Source organism: Dermacentor silvarum, chromosome 7, assembly GCF_013339745.2.
Source record: "Dermacentor silvarum isolate Dsil-2018 chromosome 7, BIME_Dsil_1.4, whole genome shotgun sequence".
NCBI lineage: Eukaryota > Metazoa > Arthropoda > Arachnida > Ixodida > Ixodidae > Dermacentor > Dermacentor silvarum.
The window spans coordinates 69,080,261-69,101,611 of NC_051160.1; the positions used below are offsets into that span (position 1 = coordinate 69,080,261).

Consider the following 21,351-nt stretch of genomic DNA (forward strand, 5'->3'; position numbering starts at 1 on the left):
CTCGATTTTGTACCCGAATATTTAAAAATCACTTTACTAGATTGTTGATGCACATGGAACTTTGTTACAAGTGCAATTATTTCTGGTAAGGACTCGGAAATTGGCAGTATGGTACTGTGTGTAAGCTGATTTTACAGATACAGTGGTCTGAGGTAATGAAAACAGCTCAGACCTTCGTCTGAGCCGGTTTTATTTTTCTCATTAGCGGCACATTTCAAAAATAAAGTTCGGCTCGAATGCCGCTACTCCTGCATGCAAGCTTTTCAACATGCGGAAACAGGATTATTGTTTGGGGTACAGTGCACTTGAAATGGTTCGTGGACAGTGTTTGAAGCCTCATAAGGTGAACTTTCAAAAAAAATATTGTGCAAATTGAATGATATCATGAAAAATCCCTTGCGGTTGCTTCCACTGTGGCTAATAAAGCAAAAAAAGAAGTGCAAGTGTAGTAAACTTCTTGTGACTAATTTGTAGTTTTTTATGTGCTGCGTTTACCAGTGCCTTTTTGAACCCCAAGGTACATTACTTGTAGCACACTCAAAAACAAATCTTGTTGAGGCACTCGCGTCCTATTAAGGATGAAACAGTGGTTGCTCCTGGACTGCAGTATTCATGGAATTCAGTGACACATCTAATTTATCCTTCCAGTAGATATTCGCTTGAGAAGCATTTGCCAGATTCAGCACATACCCTTTAACACTGTAATTGTTGAGACAAGGAAACACTTCATGAACTGCGATACGCGTCGTTTACAGGAATTATAAGGGCCGCTTAGGCTAAGTGTATAGTCAGCCGTTCTTGGCGGGGTGATTTTTAATGAGCGATTGCTACACCTTAATCCGATCTGAAATTTCAATTAGGCCGTGCTTAAACATGAACGCCATAAGCCCGTGATAACACGCTCACAAATATTTTATGAAGCCGTAATTATTAGACGGCACGTGAATATTGAAGTATGTCTGAATTCTACATACGTTCGAAGCCGTTACGACTGCACAGGAGCGTAAAATGATACTAGCAACTTAAGCAACAAAAGTTAGATCATGGGCGGCAAAGAAAGAGGCCTGATTCGTTGTGGCTTCGCATTCTGTGTTTAAGTCTAGCAAGAATACGCTATTGAAAAAGGGTAGAAATGCGTCGCTGCAATGCCAACGGTTATCCTTTCTGCTTTATATCTTCTTGCCGTTTTTCCTATAATTATTAGTATTAGTATCCGTATAATTAGGTTAGTGATGCGTAATTTAATCTGATTAGCTTTTTTTAGAGAAAGGAAGAAATATGCTTTTTTAAGTTTTGTTGGAAAACCTTTAAAGCTTCGTTTGGGATATACGTAACTTGATCACTGAATAGCGCGATATATTTTTTGCAAATGTCCGCATTTTCTAGTAGAGCGGGCTATCGTTGTGATGGCCAGCACAATACATCGTTTCGGTCTATTTTTCGTTCCCTTTATTTAAGAAGCATGCATCTTACTCTCTTGATGATTAATTTGACTGTTCACTGTAACTTTTCTTTAGAATAAATTCTTTCGGGGCACTTTGTTGTCTCCTTAGTCGCTATTTCTGAAAACCAGCATGCGCTCATCCTAGAAATTCTGGCAAAGTTTGGTTGCGAAAAAGAATTAGGCATGCTTCTAGGAGGTAATATTCGATGGCTGAATCGCGTTCACATTCTTTGCGATCCATTTATACCACACTACCAAAACTGCAGCACGATTTTGGGCCAGGGAAGGGTCATCAACCCTAGGCAAACGCTACTTTTGTGCGCCCACGTGCTTCCGAACAGCAAACTAGCAAATCGATATGCCACGAGGGTTCTCTGACATCATACCCAGAATGGTGCGGTGCCGACAGCGATCGTCGCCTGGAGCAGATCATCGAAACAGCGCTGGTCGATATCCCGCGAGAGCATACATTTGAAATACTGGCAGGGACATCGCAGCAATCTCCACTGGGATTCGAAGAATACAAAGTGACCGGTTTGAATCAGCTTCGTCGCCGGGGACCTCTCCAGAACTACTGCGGGAATGGCAGTCAGGTATAGAAACTTGGTGTTTGCACCCTTGTAAAAAGTTTGTTAGACAGTCTAAAGAAATTCCTTTCACATTTGTCTATAAAGTTAATACAGTGCCTATAAACACACATATATATACTGTGTATAGAGAAACATTAAAAACTAATTATAGACAATCTAATTCCTTATGGCCTTTCACTTTCTGTCATGTTGTCGGTAGGTAAATTCTATGGACTGGTCTACGAACAGTCGAAAGATTTGTGGTCCTGCACTTTTTTAACGATTATTGTGTTGAATGTGTCTACACAAAGCTATTTAGAGTCTCTTAGACTCTTTGTAGCATTAGCTTACATTTTTATGAATATTGTTCAGTGTAGGTCTACATATAAATCTTACAGAGTTCTCTATTGACCCTCCAAATATATTTTTGGAAGAGTGCCCTTCTTTATAGTTCACCTTTCTCTGCACTATGAGTCTGTTGCCACCTGCCGTGGTTGCTTAGTGGCTATAGTGTTGGACTGCTAAGCACGAGGTCACGGGATAGAATCCCGGCCACTGGGGCCGCATTTCGGTGGGGGTGAAATGCGAGAACACCCGTGTACTTTGATTTAGGTGCACGTTAAAGAACTCCAGCTGCTACAAATTATTCGGAGTCCCCCTCTACGGCGTGCCTCATGATGAGATCGTGGCTATGGTACGTAAAACCCCATCATTTGTTTGAGTCCGTTGCCATACACTACGAAGTGGTCTTTAAATGGGCCAGATTGTTGTGCTGGCACAATGAGCCTCACCAAAGACAAGGTCGTTCAGTGTCTCAAGAGAAAATCACTCTTCTACTGCCACTGCAACACTCGTCTCAAATGGTATTTGCGGTAATGCTAAGGTAGCTACAAACACAGGATGCTATTTATGCTATAATTTATTCGGACAGACGAACGCATGCGCCCAGCAACACTGCCACACTTGCGGCTTCTCTTGCACCGCATAGCGTGTCGTGTGCTAGCGTAGTAAGTAGTGTGCATGCCTGTCGTGCATCTTTGGCGCTTCCTGATTTCTGGAGGACTTCTCTCCCAACGAAAATCCGGGGACTGGTGACGCTCATTGAACTTCTTTGGAAGCCTGATTAGGCAATACTGTAATGCGCGTAAGAGAATGGAACGTGCTACCTAAATCACACATAAATTATTGAGAAGATGGGAGTGTATATTGTGACAGCCTGCTGTTGTTGCAGTAACTGAATTTAGACGAAGAAGAATTCCTGTCAACACAGCAGATTTTTGTCGTGTCCTTCACAATCGTATATTGTGTTTCGCGACTGAACTTAGCCGCATGAAACGTAGCGATGAAAACAGCAGAGATCCCAGTTAGATTAAAATGCAAGTGTCAGTGGGTATATTGTCTCGGTGGACATGCTGACTCAACAGTATTGAGGGTGTAGCATGGTGTTGCACAAGTGATTGACAATTCGCAGGAAGAAATAAAGTTTGCTGAGATAGTGCTTGGGTTAGATAAACGTTACTTTCAAATATAAATTATTACAACCAACTCATTAGAATAATGCAAAAAGAGGCATAGTGTTATCGAAGGAGAAGAACAGTCCAAAGATTAGGGAAAACATTGCAAATATTCAATGGCACGTGGATAAGTAAAAAGCTTAGGTGTAGAGGGACTGATCCATGGTAAGGAAACATTCCTGGGCAACAGTTGCCAAATGCCTTTAAATAAATGCTAACAACAAAACTAATTCAATAGGACTCGTACAAGATAAGCTGTTATTCGGCTTCAGCATGTCGGCATAAACCGATAAATGCTCGAAGCAGCACGTCTATCATGATTTTGTAAATTTGATTTATGCTGGAAGAAGAAGGACACGTCAGTTAACTAGTTAAAGTAGCACATGTTTTTACGTGTGCAGCGTTGCCACAAAAATAAAGTCCGAAATATCTCCTGACGTGTTTCCGTGTGCGTAAAGGTTGACACTTACGGTCAAGACAAGTGAAAATTTCCTTTGCTGAAGTTAGCTTTTCCTGTGCAGAATTGATTCGCAAAGTGTCACGTATTGCTTTTTATGTGCTCACTTATTAACTGGTGGCGAAGATTAGTTTTGCTATCTTGCAACTTCAGTTTACCTCCTCATTTTATCTTAAAGTGCCAAATTGAGTACAGGTACTCCTAGATGTCGAAGTAGAAAAACAAAAACGGTCAGTGCTTCGGTAACACAAACCTATGCGTTGATTGTTTTTTTTTCAGAAAATATAACTAATTTGTTGAAGTGTCAAGAAGATTTCAAGGTCTGGTTCACGTCGGGTTCTTCAGATTTAAAGACTGGGTTTGTATTTCGTGCGCTGTGTAGTTTACTGCAAATCGCAGTAAAGAAGGCTCCCAGCTTTTACGAAGTATACAAATAAGTATACGCGTCCAAGTGCTGACCTATTCACGGATACTTAGTCAATCTTTATAAACTGATTAGTTGGAGGTTTATATTTGTGCGATGTTAGGAATGAATTGTGACTATATGTATTTAAATATACAAACCACTTGCTGTAGCTAGAATCTGCTGTTCCATTGCTGCATTTATTCATTAAAATGTTATACATTGCAGATCACGCAACTATAGTGTTGAGGCGCCAAACACTCAATATCATGCATAACTTAGAATTCCAAAAGAAGTTGTCTAGGTAATAATCGAAACAAGATCAACAAATACCTAAAGCACTGAAAACAAGAAAAAAAAGTTTCTCTACTTTTTGAAAAGCTTTTGGTGTCACTAATGTCCGGTACAGTAAGTTTGGCATAACCTAGTTACGAAGTATGGTGCCAAATAATGAAAAGACTAGCGAAATTCTGCCAAGAGAAACACTTCACAAAGTTCTTTTCAATGCGGAACATTCCCTTTTGCTTGCTATTTCCTCATTTATAGAGCTGTACGATTGCGTGCTGTGCGTATTTTTTGTTTCAATGTAATCGCCCATGCGTTTTCTTGCAGTTCCATTACTGCGCATTCATCATTCAGGGCTTCATGTACATACCCGTGAGGCAACCAAACAAGTGCCCTTTGTCATCATCTATATGTATTTCGGATGACGTTTCGTATACACCAAATCATACGTAATTTACACCATCTTGTGTGTTTCCTTTGATGGTTGTCCTAATAATTCATTAAGATGTTTCTGCTGGCAGGCCCTCAAGCAACGGTAAGAAAATGCGGACACCTTAGCAGAATAAAGCTATTGAGATAGAAGTTAAGATGTTACAAAGCAGATTTTTAGATTTATCTCCTTGAAGTTCGCCTTCTTGTGAAACTTTAACGAAGATACACTTCAAAGAACAAAATATCCTGAATCTTATGCCCATCGCCTGACTAATAAATATTGTCATCCGGGATATCGCGATCTCTTTTAAAAATATTTTACTTTTCTACGTAACATGTTACTCCCACCACTACCCTATGCAGAAGTTAATGTCAGTGGTGATATGCAGGCATTTCAAAAATCTCTGCATTCGGCAAATAGACTTCTCTCTATCTCTCTTGCGCTCTCTACAGAAATATACAGGGTGTTTCAGCGAACACTTTCAAAATTTATTTAAGGTTGCCTGTGGCAGATAGCCCAATTGTAGTTAATGAGCTGGTCTACTCGAAGAGGCTGACATTACTTCCACAAAAAATTGAAATGCATAATCGATTATTTACAAAAATTCATTAATTAACTTTTTAACTAATTACCTGATGGCCCATATTGCAATTTACAATTTGTAGCGATGAAGTTCTCAAGGCAGATCCACTTAGAATTATTTCTTAGGATGACACCAGTTTCGAGATATTAATTCCTGAACGTTGCGGAGAAATGCATTGGCGTTCCAGTTAATTTTGTGCTTCAATGCATAAAGCGTCGTTTTGTTAAGAACCTAACTGGAACGCCAATGCATTTCTCCGCAATGTTCAGGAATTAATATCTCGAAACTGATGTCATCCCGAGAATTCGTTCCAAGTGGATCCGCCTTGCGAACTCCACGGCTACAATTTGTAAATTGCAATATGGGCCATCAGGTAATTAGTTGAAAACATAATTAGTGAATTTCTGCTAATTATTCATTTATGCATTTCAATTTCTTGTGCAAGTATTGTCCGCCTCTTCGTGTATACCAGCTTATGAACTAGAATTCAACCTTTATTCAACTAGAATTCAACCTTATGAACTAGAAAGGCAACCTGTAAGAATTTTCGAAAGTCTTCGCTGAAACACCCTGTATATCGCACTACTTACGTATTCTAGTATTTCAGTAACCTGAGGCATTCTACTCTTGATTGATATAACAATTACTGTCACCACTGATGCCCTACCTGGAGGAATTATAGCGTTAAATAATTAAAGTGGCATGTTGAACGGAAGAGAACGTGGTGGAGAGAATATCATTTTTAAGAGCTCTTAAAATAGTGGCAATAAAGGATGTCATCCATGACGCGTGAATTGCCGCAATACAGGGACTCTGAAACACTTTTTCAATACAATAAGAAAACTTTGCCGACCTGTACACGAGGTTCTTTTGTAAATGTGAGCCAAATATGTACTGCATTCAGGAAGGCATTTTAATCTTGTGCCCAATACAGTGAAAAATCGCTTGTGTTTTCCTTCGCCATGTCGTCATGCAGCTATGTCTCAAACTTCGCGAACGCAAGAAAATATTTAGTAATGTTACAATTGCTACTTTTGATTTAAATAAATGAAAAATAGACCTTTCTGGCACCTCAAAACGACGACACATGTATAACCTCTTTGCACTGCCGGTCTGCACAGACCTTTTGCATGTAGCAGCGTCTACTGAACGTTGTCTCCGAGACCACACCGTCGTGCTGCAGTAGCTATACGACCAGCCCTCTAGTCGTAGGGCGGATCTATGCCTATATCTTCGGCGGGACGATCAGACAAGCGCGTGCACTGATTGGTCTCGGTACCTGTCAATGGTCCAGGTGCCCGTGCTTCCATGCCACATGGAGCGTCAGTAGGACACTTCTGAATCAGAAGTAGCCTATAAAAAAAAGAAACGAACTCATTGCCCCTTTGCCATCACCTCTGTGTAGCTTTCAGTACGCTAGTGGATACGAAGGCAAGCAGAAAGCCACGCATTGGTGTGATACGTACCACTAATTTCGATCGTACTTGAACAATCGAAAACATTTTTGAGGGAGGAGATTCCTGAGGTGACGTCCTTTATTAGTCAGACATTTTACGATTAGTTAGAATAGTTTTCAAGCCATCTCTAACATGAACTAAGCGATACGTTACAGAACATGTATTTTCTTTACCAAATGACCGAGGAATAACAATACTCGGACACGTGAGAAAATTTTAAGTACTGCTTGCTCTCTCAGTCGGAGAATGAATGGTGAGCTGTGTGGGTCGACGTCCACAATTCGCAACATGCTGCGCTCCATGTTCTTCCCGTGGTAGCGGTTTCTCTTACCAGATCAAGGCTTCAGGCGCTACCACTTTTGATAGGTGGCTCTTGGGCAAAGCAATTACCGGCACTGTTTGCAAGGCTACGTTTGTTTGCAGGAAACAACACTACTCTTACTTCTTCAGTACTCATTGCAACGTTGCAGCTGATTGCTAAAGCTGAGAAGCCGACAATCTGTGAAATTGCTCGTTGGCTGATTATGAACCGCTGAAGCTGCTTTATGTATAAAGAGTTCAAAGCTGCACTTAGCTCCTAAGTAATACCACACGTAACCACTTCCGTGAACAACCGATTATCTAACGGCCATGTGAAGAGGGTCAATCCCACCCTTAATGACATCCTCGCTTTGTACGGGAACTGTTTGTTCCCACAGCAACTGGGAAGTTTTCTACCGGGTGCCCTATTCATTGTAGAAATCTTCAAACACGAAACGACGCAAGCGACGCCACTCTCCTATTTATATGGGCGCAAACTTTCAATTGCTCTGGATTGGGAGCGTAACGTGACATACCTTCCTTTCTATTCTATTCCGGTCTAGTCGTTTATTTCATCATTCATCTTAAATGATGACTCACCCCGTCGATTCCCCGCATGTCATAGAACAGCACCGTTGTGACGCCAGGCAACTGCATGTCCATGCTCGCATTCAAGCAGCGGATGGGACCGCCTTCCACCACGTTCTTTCGTACCATCCAGGTGACGTTCACCTTGTTCGACACTTGGCTCGCCTACCCAAGTGATCTACAACCGTAATTTCGAGGTCCGTACCATGTCGTTTCCCGTCTAGTCCGTGCCACGTACTGTCTGGAGGATTTTCCCGAGGAGCGCCAACAAGGCTCACACCATACCTTCCTCGAGCACATGTCGCACATCCAGCGAGACGGACACTGAACTATTTCCCTGCACAAACACCCTGGCGTCACGCTGTGCTACACTTAAGCCTGTCGAAACACTGCGGTGCGTTGTAGCTTGGACAGTGTGCGCTCGGCTGACTGTTCATCAAGACACCATCAAAAAGCGGTACTGACACCTTTTATTTTTCATACTGGTTCTTTCTCGTTCTTTTTTCTCGTCTCATCATTCTTTTCCACCTCCCCAACACCCCACCCCCGTTCGAAAGATCTTACATACTACTTGGGGCTGAGGAAGAAAACCAGAGTGTACCGGTATGCGAATTGGGGAAGAGGAAGAAGAATCAAAGCCCAGGAGAAGAAATGGGGATGTCTGCATTTGAAAATGTGGTTCTACGGCCTGTATAATTGTCTGCTATGACACTATCTACGCATGTTTGTATCTATACCCGTTTTCAAGCCAACCTTCGTCACTCTATAGTTCTTGGTCGAATGGTTAGAGCATCGGGCTGGTCCGATCGAGCAACGGGCAGCGGGAGTCCGAAACCGACTACTGGGCCAACCTGAGTCGCTGAGTATCTGTCAATATGTACACATATGCCGCTCTTCAGCGAAACTCCTTCCCAGCGACGTGGGTCACTGCAGATGCGGCACTGGGTATGTACCGGTTGAAACTCTTTGATGCCGACTGGGCGCGTGCCAATCGGTATGCGCTGGTCTTCAATGAACCTCTATCAGGCCAACATGGGTCAGTCTGTATGTACCAGTAGGTCTGTGCTATTGTACAATACAAAAAAGTTTTTTTCTTCTATGATGTTCGAAAAGGTTCGATTCCCTAACCCACACCACACGGGTTCCTCAAGGACAACAACCCGACGCTTTATACTCGGGCACAACTTTTCTTGGCAGTGCTGTGGAAGTTACAGAACCGAAACGCATGCCTGTCCGGGCACCAGGAAATAGTGCTTAATTAAATTATTCTCATAATGAGGCAGGCCGTAGTGGGGGACTCCGGAAATTTGGACCACCTGGGGTTCTTTAACGTGCACCTAAATCTAAGTACACGGGTGTTTTCGCAGTTCGCCCCCACCTAAATGCGGCCGCCGTGGCCGGGATACGATCCCGCGACCTCGTGCTCAGCAGCCCAACACCATAGCCGCTGAGCAACCACGGCGGGTGAAATAGGGCTTAATTTGAATAATAGTTTTCTTCTTTACCTAGCTCAAATAAATATTGCTTTATTTATTATGAAACTAAAACAGGTATGGGAAGTCGTAGTTAAAATAAAATAATTGTTCCCTTTATAAGAAGGTTTTTTTTTCTCTTTCTTAGACAGCACCCTGTTTGTTCTCCGAACGCCTGTTCGCCTGTTCTCCGCAGTAAACATGGCATACCGGATGTGTGCTGGTTGGTGTGCTGCCGAAAACTCGCCATTTAGTTCTCCAAGAAAAATATACTCGAAGTGTGACAAAGAGTGGATGTCAAAACAAACCAAAGAGGTGGTTTGCAACGTGCATGCTGGTGTAAGACACCGTCAGCCTGAATTGTTGACGCGTTAACGCTGCGAACAAGCAAAAACCGAAACTGGTACTGAAAGCAGCAGCATACTGCCGGACTACTGGCGGAGTAACACGAATGTGCAGAAGCCCTGATTCCGCAGCCTTCGCTGCACTGCCAACATGAACAGCCCCTGAGTATAGCAGGCTACGCCACAAGCCCCTTGGGAATATATACGGGCCGCTTTTAAGTGAACACTTTTCACGCCAGCGCTTCAGAGAGCAGCGCCACGAATGCACTGGGTATATAGCACTCTTTATTGAAACTTGATATGTGACTGTGTATGCGCCGCTGCGTTTGCGGCAAGCGAGGGAGAAATTCTCAGCGTTAGCACGCTCCGGCGTGCCGCGCTTCTTGTCTCGACTTCTCAGCCACGCCAATAAATGCCCAGCGTGTCGAGAAAGAAGCGCGAGACTGGATCCCGGCTGCTGCATGACGCGTTTCTCAGAGTTCACACGCACTGGTGCGCAAAGTATTTCCGACGCCGTGCACCGACTTCATGCCGGCGGTTCTAGATGGCGCAGCGTGTCTTTAGGGGAACGTGAATGAGTCCTGGTGCAGTATATATATACATAAGTCGTTTTAACGCTGGCAATGCGTTGTGTCGCTGTACTGATTCAGTGCTAAACGCGTTGCCGTGGACAGTCATCGTAAGGTGGGTTCTGTCGAGATTTTTATGCCTATTTACTTTTACGACAAAATAATTTCGATCAAAATTTGAAGGTGCGACAAAAATACCTTTGTGAATAACCTGCTTTATAAATGTCTACTTGATCATACTCTATGGAAAGAAAAAAGAACAAAATGGGATGTGGTGCACAAAAGTTTATTTCTCAACCAAAGCTCGAGAATATTTTGAGGACAGAGAATTCACTAATTGTAAAGAACGTACGGAACGCAAGTTCCCGTTACTCAAAGGCTTCGCGCAGGGCTTGACGAAGGGCCCCGCGGAAATAAGTGAAGAAGTAGTCATTCCACACTCCTTCAGTCATCGCCGGCAAGAGCTTGCTGAGCGTCGTGGTAGCTATGCTTATTTCACGACCAACGCCAAAGATATCTATGTGTGGGTCAATGGTAGTCACGGGGATAAGTGGCCCTTCGTAAGCCAGACTGACATTGTTGTTCGATCCTCCAGTTACGACACGGAACACGAGCGTAAATCGCGATAATCCGGCCCGCACCATCAGCGTGCCTTCTTGTCCCGAGCAGGCCCTCCACGGCAGCGACAGGGAAGCATCGCCTTTGTTGGCGACGACATCCACACTCATTAGCAGAGTGCCGTTGACACAGTAGGGGTGGATCGCTCCAAATCGGCGGACCTTGTCAAGACCAGCTACGCTTAGTGGGCCAGTTTCGAGACCCGGGAAAGCCTTCCGATATCCCCGAGGATCTGGCGTGTGGTACGGAGGAAGATTACCAAGAACTTTGTCCAGGGCACCATCCAGGTCGACTCCAATGAAGTCGCAGCCTGCTTAAAAGAAAATGGGAACAAGGGAATGTTCGTTTAAACATTTCAAAACATCTGGGAGTTTTCACTCTTATAACGTAACAAGCGGGGTTCATGATTTATTTAAAGAAAGAACACAGCAAAGGTCTCTTAAAAACAATAAGGAGTTGCTTTTAACGAGGAAGACTTTAGTTTAGGTAATAGATAACCAACATAACCTTTTGATAATATTCAATATAAGGTGCGTGACACAATTTCCTTATAAATTTGCATCTAGTGGAAAGATTATTACGGGAACATTTGCTCCAAGTTCCCTATATCCTGTACTTTACCCCAATGTTAAACACTTTTTTCTTTGGTGTGTATCGCATGGCGTAAATCGCACTGATGCTCATAGGGCACGATTTCACTTTTGAGTAATTTGACAGTGATATCTACATTGAATATATTTTTTTTTCGAACAGAACTCGTGCTGTTTGACGTCTTACCAGTGTAATACTTATCAATGTTACACCTGGGCTGTAATTTTTATTGTATTCTTAACAGGCCTGACAAGCTTGAATCTATTCTCAGGGTCTACATTTTCTGAACCTTCTCCGTAGTTTTAGTGTTAGAAAATGACTGCAGCCGCCAATCAAATGCAAATTCAATAATACGCAACTGCTGCTCAGTAGCAAACTGTAAGCAACATGCCTACAGTGAACGCAAGTGATAACTGTGATTTGTGATAACTGTGGCTCGTAATTAGCAAATGTGCTAAGGAACGTTTTTCTGGAAGCACGTGCAAAAGAATTCAAGTGCCTCCGGCATTTCCTGGTATCTATTTATATAGTTATTCATTTATTGCATACTGCTGAATGTTAAGCTCCTCGATAAGGCAACGCAAAGGTAAGACATGGTGTATTTTAAAGAACAACATTAAAACATGAATTTTGGTTTGTGTAATTTATTTTTGTTTATTTATTTATTTTCAGCGCTATGAGCCCTTTCGGGCTGTTACAAGGTGGAAAATTCACAACACTACTTCACATACAACAGCATAACAAAACAGCAGCAGATACAGCGCAGTACAACGCAAAAAAAAAACATTGCATTTAAATATAAAATGATTTATATATCTTTCAAAACTCGCAAGCGAATTCATACCGTCAAATATTTCTGACTTAGGTTTGTTCCACTCTTCTATAGTTTTGACCAGAAACGAATGTTTGTAAACATCAACTCTACGCACATAAGGTCTAACAACGTATGGGTGACAGGACCGAGGTGACACTCTGCCAGGAGGCCGCAAGTAGAGTCCGGGATTTATGTTTAACATGCCAGTGTATGATTGATAAAAAAGTTTAGCCTGGCTATTTTCCTGCGTGAAGCTAGATATGGAAGGTTTGACTTATCAATCAATGTAGTAAAAGATTCAGTTCTCTCGTATTTAGAAAAAAAATAAAGCGAATCTGTAATAACGAATTCGTAATAACGAATCTGTGACAATGCTTCAACACTAGCACTTAGTTGACTGGAACATTTTGTGCCCTTCTGGCACTGAGAGTCTAGAATGGCATTTATAGATGTCAGTCCTATCAGAGTAAGGGGATATTGAGTAAAAGGAATGGTGTTTTCTGGCTGCGAGTATTTCGGGTGGAAGTTAAGATGATGGGTCAACGGGAAGTTCTGGTTAAAGAGAAACTCAATTCCAAACTCACTAGGCTTCTAATTTCTAGATTGCTTATAATTTTTTATTATTATGCTAGATCGCAAGCACGCGTAGTTAGATTTCTACAGTATTGTACAAATTGTTGCCTCTATGCAGGCAAAGCTACAGCGTCGAAGGATCTGCACTTGCGGTAGAACGCCGAGAACGTCAGTATTTCTTCGAGGTTTCTTTTCTCACTGACGTTACGATCGCAAAATTGGACCTGGACGCAGAGAACAGTCGGAGACAGCACAAATGTCGTACAACTAATATTTACTTTTTGCTTGGCTACACACGAAACGAAAAACAAAACACCCCAATATAGCAACCCACACATCCTCTGACTATTATACCAAGTTTATTTCTTTCAGATGCCAACAGAGGTTGGGCCAATACAGTTATCACCTTCCTTTATTATGTGAAATGCCTCGAAGATCAATCAACAAAGTTTTCACGCAAACAAACCTAGGACACGTGATTTATCATAACGTCGCCTGCAGATACGTTTTCGACAGTGATCAGCTGCATTAACTGGCCCTGCTTTGTTTCTGTTGGCATCACAAAAATAAATCGAGCATATTAGAGGATGTGTGACAGGTATGTGTAGCAATGATGCTTTGTGTTATGGTTCTTGCCTTGTTAAGCCGAGCATTAATTTCAGTTGTACTTCTACACTCGTTATGTCTGCATCATTATTATGACTGCCATGAAATATTCCGCCAGCAAATTTTATCGTGGATCCAGGACCAACAAACCCCCTAACCGTTTTACTAACGGTTAAGAAAACGGTAAATCGATTACACTTATAAAAGTGTCTTACACCCTTATAAGCACAAGGGATGATCATATTTAGCTTTAATATTTATTTACCTGTAGGAGATAGCATTATTCTTGTCGCTGAGCTGGATTATTCGAATAGGGGGACATAACTAGCAGGAGAAATTAAAGCACACCTTGGTCTAAGTAACAGAAATTGACTAAATTTCTTAATTATTTACTTAACAGCACATGTTGCAGTTTACGAATTGTAGCCGGTGAGTTTGCAAGACGTTTCCACTGGAAATTAATTTTCAGGAAGACACCAGTTTCGATATATTATTTCCCAAACTGTGGCATGAAATACATCAGCGTTCAAATTACTTTTGTGTGTCAATGCATAAACGAGCGTTTTGGTAAAAAAGTAAGCGGAACAACACCGCACTTTTACGGATACTTTGATGGCGTATATCACCAAACTGGTGTCATTCTGCAGTTGATACGCCTCTCTAGATCACTGGCTCCAATTCGCAAATAGCAATATGGGCCGCAAAGTAATTAGTGACAAAGTTAATTAGTGTCTTTCTGATAATTCTTTGAATGTGTGTTTTAGTTTTGCGTGCAACGAATGTCCGCCTCTATAAATAATTCTGCTCAAGGACTAGACTTGTGTGTGGACAGAAAAGGGCTAGTGGTTCGATCATCCTGTGCATGTGCTGGGGGGCTAGGGCACGAAAGTGACCGATCTCAACACTTATACACACACACACACACACACACACACACACACACACACACACACACACACACACACACACACACACACACACACACACACACACACACACACACACACATACACACACACACACACACACACACACACCACCACCACGCACACACACACACACACACACACACACACAGACATATATATATATATATATATATATATATATATATATATATATATATATATTAGTTGCAAGTAGCCACATTCCGCGTAGAGACCAGAATATAGGAACCAGAACTTGGCTTTGTCAGGCGACTTTCAGCTTGCTTCCCAACACTGTCCCCTAATAGCAATGATTTAGGTGTCTCGTTTGTTTAGCCTAGTTTTGCAAAAAGGACGCCAAAATGAACAAATAAGAGGGAGCGATCTCAAGTTTATTACCCCTTGGTTATCCTTTACTATACAGGGTGTTTCATTTTAGCTGCAGCAAATTTTTAAAAATTGCCTGTGGCAGATAGCACAATTATAATCCTTGATCTAAACTACTGGATGAGGCGGTTTTATTTATGTCTCATTTGAACTGAGCTAAGGTGCCCACCAAGCATGTCCCTAACTGCTGCGAAAAAAATTAATTATCTCAGAATCGACTCTATGAGGTACAGTTTTGTCACCATGCCAGGTAAAGTTGGTGTTGTCAGACGGAGAAAAGATTAGACTTTTACCGACGATGTCTGTTTCAGTCTCGGCCCAGTCCAAAAGATTTCAGGTGGTACAAGGAGACTTTCTGAATACCACTGGAATTTTAACTTCGGTGATATGTCTCAAGTATCACAGTAGTTTTTTGCCGTTGCGACACAAAAGAAAGTCACAGTGTGCATTTGCACAGGGAGTAGTGTTTACTCACCTGTATCGTATGGAATCGCTACAGCATATGATGCCATCAAAATGGCGGCTACCAAAGGTTTCACGACCATCATGCTTGCCTCTACAAACAGAAGAGGAAGATCGTGAAAATCTCCTGCAGGAGCCCAGGGAAGTATATAAGTGGCGGAAATTATTTTGCCTATTCAAAAGGAACACATGTGAACGCTCATATTGGGCAAATTATGTTCTTCCTCAAGTGGCACCACCTTTTTTCTCAACTAAAGCAAAGTTTGTGTCAAAGCTCGGGTATCCTTGCCATGAATATATAATAAAAGCTCAGGTGGAGGCCGCCTTTCACAAATAAGAGATTCACTGCAAATCTCTACTGAGACCTAGTCGGGCTTGTAGCGCTAAAAGGCGTGCTAATAGCTACGGATCATAAATGGTACAATCTCAGTATATGAAATTCAAATACATTCTTTACACCCCATATGTGTACTGCGCGACCTCGAAAAAAGCACCAATTGCATCACTATCGTTAGAACACGGGAAATTACCCATGATTCAGGTTTTATTGCATTCCTAGGAGAGTTTATCGTAAGCTTGCGAGAATAGGTGCACGCACTTTAGCACATTTGATTCCAAAGTTAGCAAAGGTTGACACCATGTTAGCTACATTTGGTGCACATAGTAATAACAATATTTTTATATGACTACTATCCCTATGATAATGCTACAAGTAGATAAAAAAACGAGGTTGCTTTCAATTATTACCTCGTGATTTTTTCTACAGTATGTTGAAACACCATTACGGATACATAATACTTATAGAGCAAATAATATGGTACTTGAGCACAATGCGGCAGTAAAAAAGACTAATGACCATGTTAAGTCCTGGGCAACCTTAGACGGAAGGAGCCTCTGTAAAATTAACAATAATGAACATAGTGGCAATTTCACTAGAAGCAAAGATATGAGACACGGGAAATATTTTGCAAACTTTATGTTTGTCGCTCTTACAGAGAGCACCTGATGAGCTAGAGTAAAGAAAGTTGTAGCAGTAGTCTTCAAAATTTTGCGATGGGTAATTAGTTAAACCTTTTTTTCCATTGCCCATGGAAACCTGCGTTTACAACTACTGTAGCATTCACTGATGCTAATATTCACTCATACTTTCATGATCATAAATACTACTAAGCGTAAAAAATAGCTTTTTCAAGTTGAAGACACGCCGACTGTAGGCGTTGATTGAAGTCTACAATTTTCCGGTAGCTAAAGAGGCTGACTAGGGTACAAAAGTGTGGCACACTCACTTTTCGGTTGTCTCACGAAGCTCCAAGTTTACTCTCAAACGTACAAGCCGCTGATGGAAAGTGCGTCGGAGTCACTGTGTTGTGCTTGAAAATCATTCTCTGCAGTGCATATTTATAAGATGTCGAGCGTCGGCTGCTACTTGCTCCAGATAAGCCATGTGGTCAAGGACCTATCTGACTTCAGCCATAAGAAAATCGCCTCACTGAGCATTGTATGTGCTTCATGTTGCCCGTGCCGGATACGCACGTCCGTAGCTATAATTGTTGGATGGCCATTATAAAAACAACCATTATATCGTGCGCGAGGAGAAAGCTTGACGTTCTTAACGAGGCTGCTTCCTCTTTTACGCGCTACAAATCAACCATCCATATCGTACACGCTGCGAAAGCTCGGTGCTCTTAAAAAAGCTACTTCCGCTCTTGCTCGGTATCTGTGGTTGCACACGCCCCAGTCTGAACGTCGACGCCAATGGCGACCAAGAATCACAGACATACATACGTGAATCTACACGACGAGACGTGCGTTCGTCGTGAAAGCCTTGAAACATAGAGACCTTCTTTTTTTCTCGACGTTGACATCATTAAAAATAGAGCAGGCTGAACTCCAGTTGACACCTGAGTAATGCAAAGCGATGACGGTTTGGTAGAGAACGGTTCTTATTAAGCATTTAACTCTTTGGCTAATGGTTAATGCTTTAGCGAAATGTTTCCAATTCATGCGTAGTGCAGCGCAGGGTGTCTGTCCTTGTTGTAAGAACTAGTGACCCATGTGGACGTCAAAGAAGTTCAGTGAAGAGCGGTACATATTCGAAGGATGGATTACTTCATCCTCTAGCATCTTCTTGACTTGCTGTTGTATCGCCCCACGTTCTTTCTGAGCTACACGGTATGGATTCTGCGGAATAGGGCGTCCTGCCTCCTCGGTGATGATGCGATGTTTAGTCAGCGGCGTTTGGTCCACTCGTGACGTTCAATAGTAGCAGTTCATAGACATGGTCCAGCAATGCCAGAAGATGTTTCTCCTGTGGCGTTATACTTGGGAGCAACATAACAACAAGTGCACGCGCTTCTCAATCAGCCATTGCTCACCCTTGCAGAGTAAAGCAGTCTTGAGCGTGGGCGATTTCATCAAGGTATGCTATAGAGCAAGGCCTTTATTGATGTCCCAGCGCTCGTTGGTGAAGTTTGTCAGCAGTACCTCGGCTCGTCCATCTGTTAAGCTCACGATGCCACGAGCGACGGCAACACCTGGACGGTGGAGAAGGGAAGTGATTTGTTTGGCTACTCCGTCTACGTTACAAAGACCGTTGCAAGCTGGGGGAAACCAAGCTGCATGATAGCGGCATTATGCAACCGTCATCATCGACAACACGTAAAGGTGTGCGTTTTTCTACCGCTCTATGGGTCGGATCTTTATCTGTGGTGAATTTCACCACACTGTCTTGTATGTTAACCACGGCGCCATACTCTCGATAAAAGTCTATTCTCAATATGAGCGCTTTGCAGCACTCTGCTAGAATTACGAAAGTGGCTACAAAACCTATATGCCCTTGTGCGTCGGGCTTTACATTTGCCTGTCAGCGTCATCAGATGACCTCCAGAATTTTCAATATTGGTTTTCAGCAATACCGGTACATATCGGTGCCCATCTACACGCTCGCGGTAACGAAGACGACGACCGACACGCTCGAGAGTACCAGCACTTCCTAGAGACGACGAGGAAGACTCGCCTGAGAATCTATCTCTCAGATCCCTTTATTCGAGTACGACGCAGTACTTCTCGTGCCTCTGTCAATAAAGCTCCTGCGCTCGGTGAACTGCAACAATATTCATTGGCACATATCTACGGTAATGGCCCACATTTTTAATTGCACTGACTTCGAGATTGCCGCACAATTTCTTACTGCCCTATCATTAAGATCGACCCCAAGAAATATTGATATAGTCGCAAGATTGTCATTGCAGAAAACGAGTGTTAAATCGCCACGGATGCTTCGCTTCAAAAAAAAATTTGAGCTTAACCCTGCTCTGTTCTTGCTCTAATTTTATACAACGCATTTTCTATGCTCAATATTCAAAAATGCTTTCATAGGTTTTTTTTTTTCTAATAATAAAATACCAATATGCCTTCGTCTGCGACACTCGATAATTTTTATGTCTTAAACATGCTGGCCTAGGACGTAACCTGTTCGCTTCCTGCACCTACGGTTGCGACAAAGCACGACCTTCGAGAATTGTTGACATTAGTAGCTTAGAGTTTCATGCAAAGAACAAGGGCGGTCCAGGTCTAAATGCGTCCTTCGCATTGCTTTCATGAAAAACCTAACAAGATTGAGCCTAGTAGTGCAGTGAACCAATGCCAGTATGAAATTGTTTCTTATCGCACATGGGGAGCAGGATTTGAGAAGCTATAAGCGTAAAACTTCTTTGAATTGATGGTAAGACGAAACTCAGCACTGTAGAAGAAAGCTACCGCACGCACAAGCGCCTATAAAGGTTATTCCTGCAGTGGTGACAGGACTGGGCAGAGTTAAATAACTACGGTCGACAACTCAACATTTTTATAAAGATCATAAAGAAAGCTAAAGAAACCTAAGACAGGTAAGCGTTTCAGCTGGCCATTCTAGTTTATATCCCTGAAAAACGCGCCTTTACCAGACATATATTACGTAAGCCAGTGCTTTTGCCTGCTAGCATTGTGTTTACTACAAAATTGATGTAGTTTCTGGTTTCACAACTGGGAATAGCAATGTGGTTCGCAGCAACTATTTGGTTTATGAAGTTTTTATTTTTTCAATATGCTTTCTCGACATTGCTAACATATGCAGGGTAAGTGTCCCACATCCAAAGTACAGGAAATGTAATTGCTAGTAAATGACAATTGAATCAAACTATGTTTAAATGCAAAACTATGATAAATATTTAGAGCTGCCTTCTAGCAAAGAGCACATACTTTTCTGTACAGATACGGTGTTAAAACTACGAGAGACTACTATTGTGTGACTACAAATGTTCTTTCAGATGTGACCCATTACTGTTCTTACCTTTTTTGAAGAGTGGCCACGCGTGGCAATGCTTCACGTTTATGTATATTTCAGAATACAAAACGATGGTGAAATTATGATGCAGAAACCCATAAAATCTGTAAGTGTAATGATGAGTTGTCATTGCGCTACAATCAGACGCATAGATAACTCTAATTCATAAGCCTGCCAAGGTGATCGGCAGTGAGTGGGTTCCGCTTTAAAAAATGAATTGACAAATGGGTCCTCTGAAAATCGCCATTTTACTTTATCCTGACATGACAGCTTGGTTCCCACATATCATTGGTGTATTCCTGCAAATTTCCGAGAATATAAATGTGACCGAAGGGTTCACGCCGTTGACTAAACGTGAGAACTTTTCCTTATATTTCGATTGTGTGGAAGCGTCGTGCAGAAAACGCCCGTGAGTCACATTATATTTTAATGCTGGTTAAACTGCCTTGAGGTATTCTTATATTTATTTAAAAGCATCGCATGCGTGTTGACAACTGAGATATTATCTAGTCGCCAGTTAAGCTTTTCACGAGAAGAGCACCTATTGATACCAACAGGCTCGACGAAGACGTCCGGACGGAAATATGCGTAATAAAATACGTCGGTTAAGAGTCACCCAACTTAGTGTTCTTTTTATTTCTCAAGGAAGAAAATGCAGCTGAGCGAAACAAATGCCTGGTTAATAATTTCCAAGAAAAATACGCATTTAAAGCATACGACATGCGGAAGCAACTGAATCTTTGCTCATCAGCATAATTTCCCTTGACTGTTCCGCGTCTCCGTCACCACCCCCTCACCTCTCAGTCGTAAGATACAGTTCCAGTTACTTCGAAACACCTTTACTCACGTTGTGCATAAAAAGTCTTACATGATATTATTTCTCAGCAACAAACACTGCATTATTTTTGTATTTTTAGTCGGCGTATATGTCTCACCAAGCACTGAGTCAGCCACATTGTACCGACGCCCCGAATGCCTTATACGTATAGTGATTGCAGCTGCAGTGACAGCATAATTAGCAATGCCTTTTTATCGTCTAGTTCAGAGAAATCAAAAATGTTCATCAACACCTCTGCAGGCATCATAGATCACTTCATACGGTTCCCAACGCCCACAGCGGCAGTTGTGGTGCTGTGTATCCACCCCGGTAATTTATTGCACACGGAGTCTGATCGCACCGGACGCCGACATTTTTCACCGATCACGCCTGCTACGGGCCACACGTTACGCGTCAACTAAAGTTTGACTGGGTGCACTGTTAGTTTGTCTGCAGCAGAGCGGTGTCCTCACTGTAAACAGCAACTCGTTCACAGACGCCTCCCGATTCTTGTTTATTCTTTGTTTCAACTAACAAGCTTTGCTCCTGCAACCAATATACGAGGGCGAATCAGAAAGTCCTTGCCCCTATTTTTATTAGCCATAATGAAGTACCTAAGGATACTTACAAATACACGTACTATTGTACTACATTACATTATTTTTCCACATGGTCCCCACACCTGTTCAGACATTTGTCCTATCGCCGCGTTAAATTTGAGATGCCCCTGTGGTAGATTCGTCCTGCTGACGGTAGAACCACCATCGCACTGCTGTCTGGGCTTCACGGCCTTTTGCGAAATCAAAGCACGACCA

The 21,351-nt window shown here is 42.3% G+C and overlaps 2 protein-coding genes across 5 annotated transcripts in view; one reads left to right on the plus strand and one right to left on the minus strand.

Moving 5' to 3' along the window:
• Window positions 1-16,832, minus strand: part of LOC119458164 (uncharacterized) — a 51,347-nt gene extending 34,515 nt beyond the window's left edge. For 2 of the 4 annotated variants that reach the window (XM_049670817.1, XM_049670815.1), the window contains exon 1: window positions 16,682-16,748. Coding sequence is in view for 2 of the 4 variants with exons in the window: in XM_049670818.1 (XP_049526775.1) it covers window positions 10,787-11,349; window positions 15,409-15,481 (636 nt within the window). In the remaining 2 variants the exon portion in view is untranslated. Of the gene's footprint in view, window positions 1-10,668; window positions 11,350-15,408; window positions 15,490-16,681 lie in introns of those variants that run through there. The other 2 variants (XM_049670818.1, XM_037719994.2) reach the window with 2 other exon arrangements.
• Window positions 1-21,351, plus strand: part of LOC119458165 (uncharacterized) — a 59,463-nt gene that overhangs the window by 14,628 nt on the left and 23,484 nt on the right. The gene's annotated exons all lie outside the window — the stretch shown is intronic.